Below are 13,795 nucleotides of genomic sequence, written 5' to 3'. Positions count from 1 at the left end.
AATGGATACAGGGAAGAGAACCTTTTGGGAACAGAGAACCTCTTATCAGGCTGTTTCCAGGCTCCTTCTGCAATATCCTTAAGCTCTACGGAAGGGGGAAACGGATAGCCTTTCTTTTGGCCTTCTTAAATAGACTTCTGTCTCTAGGAGTAGTATCCTCCGGTTCTGGGAGGTCCAACCCTTGTCTCACTGCTAAAACCAAATCATTAATAAATTGGCTTTTAGAGCTTTCTTCCTGTTCCCTCAGATCTGTTCTCTCTTCCCGGGCTTCTCCTTGGCGCCAGAAGACTGGGATAAACCATCTCTCTCTTTGGAAGGAGGGGGAGCTCTATGTGTTAGCTCCCCCCCTTCAGTAATGCTGCCTCTGCAGCGATTCTGTGTCTGAATAAAAAATTAAAAGTATTATGTGGCAGAGTAGTGGAGACCTCCAGGGGAGGTCTCCGCAGCGGTTAATACCAGATGCCCCTCCTATGTATGAGGGGGGATCCTGGTATAGCCCCCTTCTCCTCTCCTCCAAATCCAAGATGGCCACCGTCAATGCAGTATCCGATAACCGGCGCTCTATGCCTGCAGTGGCAGCGCCGGTTATCGGGGAGGCTCCAGGAGTGACAGCGGTCCGTGAGACCGCTTGTCACTCCTAATTCAGGCACCAATTTCTTCAATCTCCTCCTGTCCCTGTCAGTGAGAGCCGCTGGCTCTCATCTGACAGGGTAGTGCCTGCGCTGCCCTGCTGTGAGTGTGTTCTCTATATTAGAACACACTCCAGCTCTGCCACCTATAAAAAAAGTGGCTTAGTGGTTAGCACTTCTGCCTCACAGCACTGGGGTCATGAGTTCAATTCCCGACCATGGCCTTATCTGTGTGGAGTTTGTATGTTCTCCCCATGTTTGCGTGGGTTTCCTCCTGGTGCTCCGGTTTCCTCCCACACTCCAAAAACATACTAATAGGTTCATTGGCTTCTATCAAATTGACCCTAGTCTGTGTGTGTGTGTGTGTGTGTGTGTGTGTATATGTTAGGGAATTTAGACTGTAAGCTCCAATAGGGCAGGGACTGATGTGAATGAGTTCTCTGTACAGTGCTGTGGAATCAGTGGCGCTATATAAATAAATGGTGATGATGATGATGATGATGATAAAATAAAAGTTAAAAATTATCTACAGTACTAAAAACATTGCCCAACTCCATGGGCACCTAAAAAAAACTGAACAAGAGGGGGCAGGGGGATTGTAGAGGGGAGGGGTCTGTCGGCAGTACTAAAAGTTAACTAGTTAGGTGCCAACTCCCCAAGCTCCCTCCACAACCCATGGTAAGCAGTGTCCCCCAGACTGGATGAAAGAGAAAATTATTTTACACGGCACCTCTACTCTGTTGTATGAAGGTGAATGGAGGCAGAACATACGGGGAAATGTCCCAAATGATATCTAAAGAAATAATCTGTGGCAGGCAATATTTATATACTATTACAAACTCCTGTGATCCTTAATCATGGACACATAAACCTCAGGTTCGTTTACTGATGTTATTGTGCACTTCTACAGTCTTTGTTTCAGGAGCACCTGGAAATGGTCCCAATTTGTCAAAATGAAATGAGACAAGTCACAGCCCATATAATAGGACCATCTGGTGGTGCAGCCATTGGTAGGTCAAAATGAGATATTTTGGAACCTGTTATTCCTGCTGTCTCTCACATAACCCCTGCTGTTACACAAATAGCTGCTTCTTAGTTAAACAATCCTGCTGTAGTTTAAGTTTCATGTCCTTAAACATTGTGTTATTCAAATTATTATTAAACACCGTTTTTGCTCCACTTTAATAAATGGGGTGGTGTAATATTGATTATGATAGACAATAATTGATAAATATTGTTAATTACAGGGATTCCTTTTCATAACGCTACCCTCACTTACCACCAGATATTTTCTCTGCACAATCTAAAAAGTGTACTTATTCCAATATAGTACTCCCTTTCTAACGCTATCCTTGCTACAATTCCAGCTTTGGACTGTGTCTAAAACTGTAGGAAGCACTGTACTTTACAGCTGGAGACACATTCCAAGGCCCACTAATCACAAAATACAAACCACAGGAAGATGAATATATAATGTTCTATTTCATATTCTATAATACTTCATACCCCCTGGCATCAAAATACATACATTACTAACATTTTTAATATTGGCACAATGCATTTAAACGAGGGGGACATTGGCACTCAGTTTTTCCAGTGGGTTCCAATGTCATCCTAACCACCAGCGTTCATACTTGCATTCAGTGTTTGCAGTGTAGATTTTCGGATGTTCTCTGCTGCATTGTTTGCTTTCAACACAAAACAAATACATTGAGGTCAATGGAGTGTGCTCCATAGTCTTCCACGGAAGCAAGTAGAGGCACTACACACCACATGTCAAACACATTCATATTTGACATGTGATATCACTAGCATTTAAACTTGTGCTATTCAGGTGGGTATAGGACCGTTCGAGTGGCTCCCTCATGTGACTTAACAGCCTTACAATGGAACTGCTTGTTCAAGTGAGAAGGATGTTTGGTATGCACTGAAAATCACTCACTCTCAAAATACCTTTAGTTGTTACAAGTTATTGAAACCTCTGGACACAGACATTTCTGAACTTGTGAATGTTACTCAGAGCTGAGCAGCAAATTTTGTAGTAGTAACTCATATGTGTATAAATATCCCATTATCTATTCCATAGATAGGGCTTATGAGGTGAAATAGCACATGCATTACAATAGTTACAGAGATATTTATTAAAAACAGGCAGTAGTGATGGTTCTCTATTGGTGCTTATCACAGACTTGGGCTTTGAAATTAGAAACCATTTTTAACTCAATATGTTCTGCTATCTCCATCCTGAGATGGCAATAGCAGAAGGATTATGGCGATACTGGTACAGCTGGCATCCTCGTTAAATATGCTTCAACATCCTTTCCATGGGGATGGTATCGCTGGCAACACCCGGTGGATTTTCTCTCCGTCAGGGGCTACAGACGGTAATCCTAATACAAAAGCAAAGTTTATATTTTACACCTATTTTTACACTTATAGAGATCAGGTTCTCTGTGATACGCCAATACCTTCATCATCATCATCATTTATTTATATAGCGCCAACATATTCCGTAGCGCTTTACAATTGGGGACAAACACAGTAAACTAATAAACAAACTGGGTAAAACAGACAAAGAGGTGAGAAGGCCCTGCTCGCAAGCTTACAATCAGCAAGGAGAAAATATAAATATTTACATTTATACAATCTGCAATCTCAGAGCACTACTGGAGAAATTCTCAATCCTATCCTGATTTCCTCCACTATAAATTCACCCTTTCATCTTACAGCACTGCCCTTTCAATTGCCAAACAAACATTCTTCAACTCTCTAATATCCACCCAGTCTTCTAACCCACCTTCAACTCACTTCTCTGCCCAACTGCACCTCCCTCACTGCCCATGATTTTGCCACCTATTTCAAAGACAAAATTGACACCATTCGACAAGATATTTCCTCATGCCAAATTCCACTCACTCTACCCACCTTTACCTACAATCCCCAATCCACCCTTAATTCATTCTCTCCATTAACTGAAGATGCAGTCTGTGCACTCATCTTATCATCTCACCCTACATCCTGTCCACTTGACCCTATTCCCTCCCAACTTCTCTGCTCCCTCTCCACTGCATGCCCTCCTCTAACTCACCTCTTCAACCTGTCTTTCTGCACTGGCACATTTCCATCCTCCTTTAAACATGCGCTCATCTCACCTATTCTAAAGAAACCATCTCTCGATCGAGCCTCTCTCTCCACTTACCACCCTATTTCTCTCCTCCACTTTGCCTCCAAACTACTTGAGAGATTAGTGTACAAACGCCTGTCTCACTTTCTCTCCTCTCATTCCATTCTTGACTCTCTGTAATCAGGCTTCCGCCCCCAACATTCCACTGAAACTGCTCTCACAAAAGTGACCTATGATCTACCTACTGCAAAATCTAATGGTAATTTCTCCATACTCATTCTCCTAGACCTCTCTGCAGCTTTTGATACTGATGATCACCCTCTTCTCCTACACACCCTTCACTCCATTGGCCTTCGTGACACAGGACTTTCCTGGTTCACTTCCTACCTATCGAACCGCTCCTTTAGTGTTTCTACCACTGGCACATCCTCACCTCCACTCCCACTCACTGTTAGGGTCCCACAAGACTATGTTCTTGGCCCTTTACTTTTTTCATTTTACACCTCTTCTCTTGGGGCACTAATTTGCTCATTCGGCCTCCAATACCACCTCTATGATGATGACACCCAAATCTTTATCTCTTCCCCTGACCTCTCTCTTTCATTACTATGTTGTGTAACAAACTGTCTTTCTGCTATCTCCATATGGATGTCCCAACACTACTTAAAGCTCAACATGTCCAAAACAGAACATATTGTCTTCCCTCCTGCCACAGTCACCACCTGCCTTCAAATCTCCCTCAGTCAATAACACCACAATTTCCTCAGTTTCCCAAGCCTGCTGTCTTGGTGTCACACTTGACTCAGCCCTCTGCTTTATTCCTCACATCCAGACTCTCTCCCAGTCCTGTCGACTCCACCTTAAAAATTTTGCCAGAATGCACTCTTTTATTACTCAACGTGCTGCAAGACTGATCTTCCTCTCTCACCGCTCCACATCTGCTGCACCACTTTGCAAATCTCTACACTGGCTCCCTGTGTCCTCCAGAATCAAATTCAATTTACTCATTCTTACCTACAAAGCCCTCAACAACAACACCCCTGCATACATCTCAAATCTCATATCAAAATACTCTCCCTCCCTCTTAGATCTACCTCTGGCCTGCACCTTGTCTCGTCTCTGATAACCACCTCTCACTCCCGCCTACAAGACTTCTCCTGTGCTGCTCCCCACTTATGGAATTCCCTACCACGCTCAATCAGACTTTCCCACAACCTTCGAATCTTTAGATGCTCTTGGAAAACCCATCTCTTTTTTAGACGTGATCTTATCCTCGATAACAGTATTCACACTAATGCACCCTCACAACTATCCCAATATTTACTCTGAGCCACACTCGCTCCTCTTGTTTCAGCTGTGCCCTCTTCCCTTTAGAATGTAAGCTCTCTAATCAGCAGGATCCTCCATACCCTTTGTATTCATGTCTCCATTAATTTGGTCTGCCTTGTTTTACATATGTCCATGTATGTCCTTGTCTTCCCTACTGTACGCACTGTGGAGCACTGTGGTGCCTTACAAGTCTACAATAATAATAATAATAATCTCATAGTTCCTGTTTTACATACTAAACCTTTATGTTTTAAATAATAATTTGCAGTTTACTAGCCACACTTGCAATCTGCATTCCCATAATCAGATAATAATAAGGGACATATACAAAAAATATTCTCAGAGAAGCATGCCATATATTTATGTATATTTATGAAAATTGCATGGAGTTTCTAGAAATGTACCCCGACCACCATTTTGCACTTGTCCTTGTCTTAAACCTGGCGCCTTATTACATGTAATAAATGTTTTGTTGGCCCTGGCAATATGCTTACATTCACCAAGTGGGAGGGGAAAGGCGTATAATGACACAAATTTCATCATTAAGCCCCCGCTATTTAGAGTTCAGGCAGGTAAGCACACTTGTGGTTGAATTCCCTGTTCTCTTGAGAGTTTTTATAGGTTTCCCTAATTAGGAGGTCTCCTGAACACTCCAGGAGAGTAGGCAATTATCACTGAAAGGCAAATTACAGTAAAAGTCTCATTTTTATTGTCACTTATTTCAGTGTAAAAAAAGATTATTAACTCTACCATCTAGGAATATAGTGAGTGATACTGAACTGCCATGGCAATAAATATTCAGAGCGATAAGGGTTACTTCTCACTCTGGAAGCCCCTGTTCTGTTCTACTAGGGCAGGCGGCAAGGGCAGGGTCCCAGAACATGTGTGGACTGAAAGCTACACGCTAAAAAAAAAGTTTTTATGTATAAAAATATAGATACCATACATAATCTATGTTATATCAACTGTTCCCCCGAAAATAATATTTATACTGTCGACTATAGTTACCGTCAGTCAGGTTAACCTCATTAATACATTGAATGAAGCAAGTGGCCATTTTGACGGTGAAGTAACTTTTGACCAGCAGAAGGGCTCTTCATCCACTGATAAATATACACCTTTATGTTGAGCTTATAATTCTTGGATCTGCTTTTCACTCATACAAAAATATTATTACTGAAACTGCCTTACCAGACTATACAGCCTCCATCTGTTTCCTCTGATGAGGCTGAGTGCAACTGGGAGAGATTTAAGAGCAATTGGAAATGACAATAGTGAAAAAGATTTTAAAGAAGTAATAATTGCTAGAAAGAATACTCAATGGTGGTTAAAGGGTTAACACCAATCCCATGTTTGTTAAAGGCTCAGGATGCTGGTACTGGGTGCTTGGAAACCAGCCTTTCCAGAGTCCCCTTTCCAACCCCCAACCATAGCGACCACCCAGATTTCAGGCTTTGTAAAGCGTTCTCAGTACTAAGCACACAATGCCTGTCTGTGCACATCCAGTGTGCAGAGCACTGCAAGGACCTGATATACTGGCCACAGTATACATAGGCAAATATTGCTCCCTAAACAGTTTTATGTACACAAATTATAACAGAAAATACATTTTAACAAAACAATAAAAATAAATAAAATAAACCTTACAAACAGAACTGCCAGGTCATGTAACTATTATTTAATGAACATTTTAAAATGTATTATCAAACAGTATTTTTTTACTGACATTGGGCCTCATTTAAAGTTAGGAGTAAGTCATACTTGCCCCTCTCCCGGAATGTCCAGGAGACTCCCGAATTACGGGTAGGTCTCCCAGACACCCGTGAGAGCAGGCAAGTCTCCCGCATCCTGCCCATAGGGTGGCAAAATGACGTAATTTGCGGGGAACTGTGTAATTTTGGCCCCCGTGACAAAATTAGAATTCCATCGCAGGGCCAAAGTGCCGTGACTTGCCCCACCCACCACAGCCCCTCCCCAGGATCTCCCGGATGCCAGCTACATAAAGTTGGCAAGTATGGCTTTATTCCCAACTGTAAATGAGGCCCACAATGTTATGTAACACAGAAAATATCCCCAAAAAGTGAAAGAACAACTGACTGCACAAGTTGCATATATGTTGTCACTATATAAAGGATAATAGTAATATTAATAATATAACAATGATAATAATAATAATAATGAAAATTATGAATAAAAATAATAATAAAAAGAGTGGACAGATTTGGTGCCAACATATTTATAAGCCAGGACAGTCTAGCTCAGTGATGGGCAACAGGTAGCCCTAAGGCGGATAGAGACGGATGAACATTTTATTTCAGTTTGAGTGATGGTTGGTAACCATCCCTCAAAATACCAATGATAAATCATTCGACAAGGTCAACTGGCACAGCAAACCCAGAAAAGGGTCAGATAACAAGGGACACAAAAGCTTTAAACAGGATTGATAAATATAATAAAGATTGCCCTTCCAAAAATGGATTGCTGGCGCTCAAGATCTGCATAGACTGAGAACACTTACATCATTAGATATACATTTATTGTAAGTTTCTACTAGTAGACACAACAGAGCAATGTGCTGTATAATGGAATTGCAACCACTGTGGATTCTCCTGATATTTGTCAACCTAATTAGTGGGAACTGGGTTACTGATGTTACACACTCTTTTCTTCCACCATGCTATAAAATAACCCTGTGCCCCCCCCCCCCCACCTGTGTGCGCTCACCGTGCTCTCTAGCACTCCTGTAACACCGCACCTATTTTCATGCCTTCAGGAAACCCTATTCTAGAGCTGTTTCATGGGTTTCAGTAAGCCATGGCTCAACATGAAAGCAATGAGCCATGACACTTCTTTATGTCCACTCTAAACATTTAACCTTATGAAGCTGATAAACAATGGGGGCAGTGTGTGAACATAATATGTTAATATACACAATAAAAACTATTGAGCCTACCTACCATAACAACATAACTTACACTGAAGCACTGTTTACATTTTATTTTACCCGATGACAGAATGATGACAGAACGCCAGCATGGTGCCAAATACTTTTCCGCTCTGTTACTCATTGGGATCTAAGAGACCATGGAACCAAAGGATATACCTGGAAGTGTTACAGAAGCTTACTTGACTGAGAATTGCATTTTGCTGTGACATGTGGCTATTAACGGACGTGAACTTCCAGTAGGAACAATCCTTTACCCAAAATAAAAACACACTGGCTGGTGTTGGTGGAAATAATGGTGTTTTATTTCAAAATCAAAACAACAAATGCAGGGAAAACAGTGCGCAAGGTTTTTTTGCTTTCAGCAATTCCTCAAAATTTGCGGGGGATGGGGGTGGGGTGTTCTGCCCACCATGTGAGCATCGCAAACACGCCCCCCAGAGCCCACATGAGGCACCTACACACCCTCATTTTCCATTGGCAAGGAACCCATGAAGGCCCAACTTTTGAAGCTGAAGCTGGGCACATGGCTGCATTTCCGGGGTTATTATGCACCACTGCTGGCTCCCCCCACAGCCATACCTTGCGCAATATATATATATATAAAGGAGTGGGTGTGTGGGAATCTCAGCTTGATACTGGCCCTTCTCTTCCTATCCCCATCCTCACAAGGACTTAAACCCCCCTACCTACTCCTACCTTGGTGCCCCCTTATTGGCCCTACTCATCTGTAGGTGTGCAAAGGGGGGGGGGGGGGCAGAGGCTTCATAACCGCTCCCCCCAACTCTCCTGCTGCCAGTGTTCTTGCGGCCATCCCCCTTATCGGACTGACACCACTGTGACGCCTTCGCCTGCATTTATCACAGTATTTTAAGAACGGAAGTGTTAACAAAATGTTGGACCACAGAACATGTACAGCGCATTAGGCACAGTCATTTCTTGATAGACCTCCGAGTTCAATTGCATAAATCCATATGGGTATAATTTTTAGTGGCTTCTAGGGTAAGTGTAGGGTAACTCAGTGTAAGTCTAGGGCAGGGGTGGCCAGCCCGTGGTTCTCAAGCCCATGCTGGTTCTTTGACTTTAAAATTGAGTCTCCTGGCTGGCTGGGTGATACTCTGTGGCTGTAAGCAGTGCTCTGGGTGCCGAAAGCCACAGATCTGACAGCTTGGCTAACAGGAGCCACATCATGTGACTTCTGCATAATGCAGGGAGGTCACATTATGACAGGCTATCTAATCATAGAAGGAAGAGGCAAGTGAACAGTCTGCTCTCCCTCCTGCCTCTGCACGGGGTCCAGCGGCTGTATGAGAAGTGTGACAGGTAAGGGATATCTGAGAGGCTGATGACATTTGGTGATATCTGTTGGAATGTGTTGAGGTTTGATTGGCATGTATGGGGCATGTGGGGAGGCTGATTGGTATGTAAGGGACACGTGGTGAGGTCTGGTGGAAATGTGAAGAGGTCTGAGGGACATGTTGGCTATTTCCGACTTTTTTTTATCCCTACTTCACAGTGATTGTGGATACAGAAGCACGTGAGCTACTGTGTAGAGACCTAGCACCCAATGAACCCTCCTCTGCTGGACACAACAACGAGGTAACAGCTGAGTTGATTATTAATCTGAATATGTTGGCAATGTTGGATATCTTCTTTTTCACTTGGCAAGATATTGTAAATTATGTTACATTTTCAATGCATGTTTTATAAGGCATGCATGTACATGTTTATACTGTGTGTATATATATATATATATATATATATATATATATATATATATATATATAAAAACACAACTTGGCTCTTTGACATATCTATGGATATTTTTTGGATCATAGGCTCCACCTGGTTGGCCAGGGTAACTCAGAACGAGAATTTAATTTTTGCACAATATCTCACAAGAATTGTTGGAATCTTTTGGCAGAAAGCCTGCAGCTTACCAAAACCCCAAACCCACCATCTTGTCCTGACATTGACAAGCAGGAAAAAAGATATCAGCTTGACAGTATTTCACCCAGGAGGTGACTGGACAGAACCGCAGCTTCATCCAATTGGCATTTTTTGGCAGAAACTGACACAATTTAACTGCTCTTGGTTGCCAATACCAACAAAAAACATGTTGTAGTGCCAAGGAGTTTTCCTGAACTGCCAGGTTTGTGCCATGGGACTCTGGGGGTGGGGGGTGAAGGGTAAAAATCAAATTTTACTTAAAGTTACCCATTAATGACATACCTTGTTTTCTTTTGTATACTGTACGTAGTATACAAGGACAAGAGTTCTATAAATTACACAGTGGCGTAAAATGAGCAGAATAGTAAGTAAGGCTAGGTACACACTGCAGAAATTTTCTTCCAATGTGTTATCTATAATGATTTTACCTACAACTGATAAAAAAATAAAATGCCGATCAGCATGTCGAATTCCTGTGTACACACTAAATACATTTTACACCATTTACCTTCAGATCAGTGCTCTTCATCTGTCATAACCATTAGCTGAAAGGACTGTGACTCTGCACACCCCACAGAGATCTATGGACACTGCCGGTCATGAGTGCATACACACTGCAGAATTGGAACGACTTTGTTTCATCGTTGAACATCATTTTTAGTCCAGTTTAAAAATCAAATTAAACAATATGAAGTGCTTTGGAACGTTAATCGCTCATCGTTGCAGTGTACACACTAATGCAATATTGGGCCGAACACTCGTTTATCGGGTGATTGACAAGGCTAAGTTTTAATTGTGAAAATGACATTGGACGCTTTGAACATAATTGTACGTAACCTGATTTCCTGTGCCTTTATAACAGTTTTTCTGTTTTCAAGTGAGAACCAACATGACTCCTTTATATGTCCAGAGGACATATGGCTCTCTTTATTGAAGATAGAAAACCCACCTCTCCAGCAAAATCTGGTGTATTTCCATATCTAACCCCTTCTCCCTATCTATGGAGGGGTTAACACTTATAATAGCACTGCTGTCGCTGGAGGTAATCCCCTACCGGCGCTAACCTTCCCCATGCAAAGCATAATTAACAAGGATAGCGGCTGTATATATACCGCTGCAATCCTTCTTGCGCGAAACATTCAATGAAAAAATGCTTTATTAATCAAATAAATAATTTCAACAGTTATTAATACTAAATTATTTTTTCTTTTTATTAATGTTTACATTTTTTTTTTCAAGCGGTACTGAAAGCCTACTGAAAGGTACTGAAAGGTACAGAGCTTTCAGTTCCATAGCGCATGCATGCTAGACGGGTCAAGCATGCACAGATCCACCAGTGAAGTGGTAAGTCTACCCTTATGGCTGCCGGACAGCATTGTCAGGTAGCTGAGTATCTGGTGATATTGTCTTGCTAGCCCTATACCCACTTTATAATAAATAGGGCCAACAGAATTAAAAATAAACATTGATAAATCATGGCAAGCCACTGCAGTTAAAAAGGTTGGTTGTCTGTCCAACCTCGTAAATAAATGCAAGCATGAGAGAGTGGCTATTAGAGGGGGTATCTGAAATTCCTTATTGACAGCATGAATTAATTTATAACTATACAATGTCACAAAATAAAATATATTATTTAGTATATCAAGAACTGACCTCTGATGCTAGAACTTCACCAATTACAATCTCATTGTATTTCCTGTGCAGTGGTGTAAGTATTGGGCTGTTATGGCGGTCCTTGCTGCATAGTTACCAACATCTGAGTAAAACTAGCAGGATCATTGTGTTGCTAGTCCGGTGAATGTCATATACAGTTCAGAAAAGGTATGACAATTGCATCCAATATACAGAATGAAAAAAGGGGTCAATATTAAAACATTTACTGGGTCAAGTCTTTTTAGTCTGGGACAATAACTGGAAATCAGTGACAAGCTGTGTGGCTGCAACTACATCTATGGCTCCTTGGGACACAGGTACATAGTGGAAAGTTTAGGACAGGAGCATCAACAGGAATTTGGAACTAGTGTGTAAGCTAAGATAAAGATAAGGGGGTGAGGAACATGTGCACTAGACCCCTATACTAAATCCTTCCCTCCTTGCTTAGAAGAACACAGAAGTCATGGATTTTTGGTTTCTATATTTGAACTACATGAACTAAAGAAAATAAGGGACTGTAACAAATTGTCTGTTTCAGGCATTCCAGCATGAAAGGTGCCAGGCATAAAGCAACTATAATAAATCAAATATAAGACGGTGTGCCAACCATATACAATCTATATGCCATACAGCAGTGTTTCCCAAACCCGGTCCTCAGGGAGCCCTAATAGTGGAGATTTTCCAGATCACAATTGAAATAATTAGTATAATCTGTGGATCTTTCAAAATGTGTCAGTCAGTAATGAATACACCTGTGTTGCAGCAAGGAGATATGGAAAACATGCACTGTTAGGGGTCCCTGAGGACTGGGTTTGGGAAACATGCCATACAGGACTAACTAATGTACCTACAGTGCTGGAAAATACAGAGTACATTTTAAACACCAAAACAAACCAACATAAAAAGTGGAATTGAGCCCCTGCTCATTTCATTTATTCCCCTTTAACACTACTTTGATGGCCCACAGTTTAACATACTTCTTTTGTGTAACACGTCATGAATGCAAATTTGTGTATACTAACATCATCCTAGAGAAATGTGGATAAAATTGTCTGACAGTCACAAGGTACAAACATAAACATAGGTCCAAAGTGGAAAATGGAAAGCATTATACATGAACCCATCCCCCACCGTAACTCATTGTCCCTTTAAACTGATATGCATGAAATTGTCATAACGGTACGTGGAGGAGGATGTCTAGTATGTATGACATAGGGACTAAACAAATTAAACAGAACAAGTCAATGGGTTGAATGTGTGCACAAAATCACTAAAAGCACCCTTGAAAAGTTTTCTTACACTGTTTTTCTAGCTCAGAATTCAGGTCTAGATCGGACCAGGACCTGACACTTTCACACAGATTACAAGCCTCGCAGATAACGGTGCAGTGTGCGTGCAATTTACATGGTTCTAGCAGTGACGTGATATATTATGTAAGAACAAGTAAACTCACCAGTTGAACGGTGCAAAGGAGAATTAAGGTGCATCTTCCAGTGCAGCATCCCATTCTTTTGCCAGGGGGTACAAGGTTCTTCGGCGTACCCCCCCTAATCTAAACTCACAAGCTGTCTGTGACTATAGGGGTCTGTCATTGACCATGTTCAGGGTGGGCAGTGCTCGGGAAGCATAAGCTGCTAGGGAGTAGCTGTGTACAGACCTGTCTTTCACACTATGATATGTAGGAACAGATGCTTTTCTCACAATGTGATCAACTGATGCTGAGCCTCTCCCCCTTAATCTCTTTCTCACAAATGCAAGGAGAAGGGAGGAGCCAGTGTCTATTTTAAAGGAGCAACGCTGAACTAACGACAAACAAAAGAGCCTGACAATGGGCAGAGCTCAGACAGATCTGAGGAGCAGTCAATACTTTATAAATGTGTTACACTATCCAGAGCAGACATAACAATAGCAGACAAAGAAAGAGCCTATCATACCTCCCAAATGTCCAATGAAGGCGAAACAGTGTTAATTTACACGGGCTATCCCACAGTCCTGACAGGACTGACTGCTGGGAATGTTAATAGTTATGTCCTGAACACAATGTTGAGCAGGTGTACTTGCCACTTATACCTGTATAATTGAAGGATTTTTAAAAGGAGAAGAGGGAAGGTGGGGGCAGCCTAGTGCTTCAGAACTGCTAGGCATGTGCTCAGGAGTTGTGGCACT

At 41.8% G+C, this 13,795-nt stretch overlaps 1 protein-coding gene across 3 annotated transcripts in view; it reads right to left on the bottom strand.

Annotated features, from left to right (window-relative positions):
• NKAIN4 (sodium/potassium transporting ATPase interacting 4) overlaps positions 1-13,354 on the bottom strand; it is a 62,155-nt gene extending 48,801 nt beyond the window's left edge. For 2 of the 3 annotated variants that reach the window (XM_075176712.1, XM_075176714.1), the window contains exon 1: positions 13,083-13,353. In XM_075176712.1, the coding sequence (XP_075032813.1) occupies positions 13,083-13,136 (54 nt within the window). In that variant the 5' untranslated portion in view covers positions 13,137-13,353. Of the gene's footprint in view, positions 1-13,082 lie in introns of all 3 variants that reach the window. The other variant, XM_075176713.1, reaches the window with a different exon arrangement.
• Positions 13,355-13,795: the final 441 nt, after the last annotated feature.

Source organism: Mixophyes fleayi, chromosome 6 (genome assembly GCF_038048845.1).
Source record: "Mixophyes fleayi isolate aMixFle1 chromosome 6, aMixFle1.hap1, whole genome shotgun sequence".
NCBI lineage: Eukaryota > Metazoa > Chordata > Amphibia > Anura > Limnodynastidae > Mixophyes > Mixophyes fleayi.
Note: the sequence above shows the minus strand (reverse complement) of the source record. Positions and strands in the feature narration are given on the sequence as shown.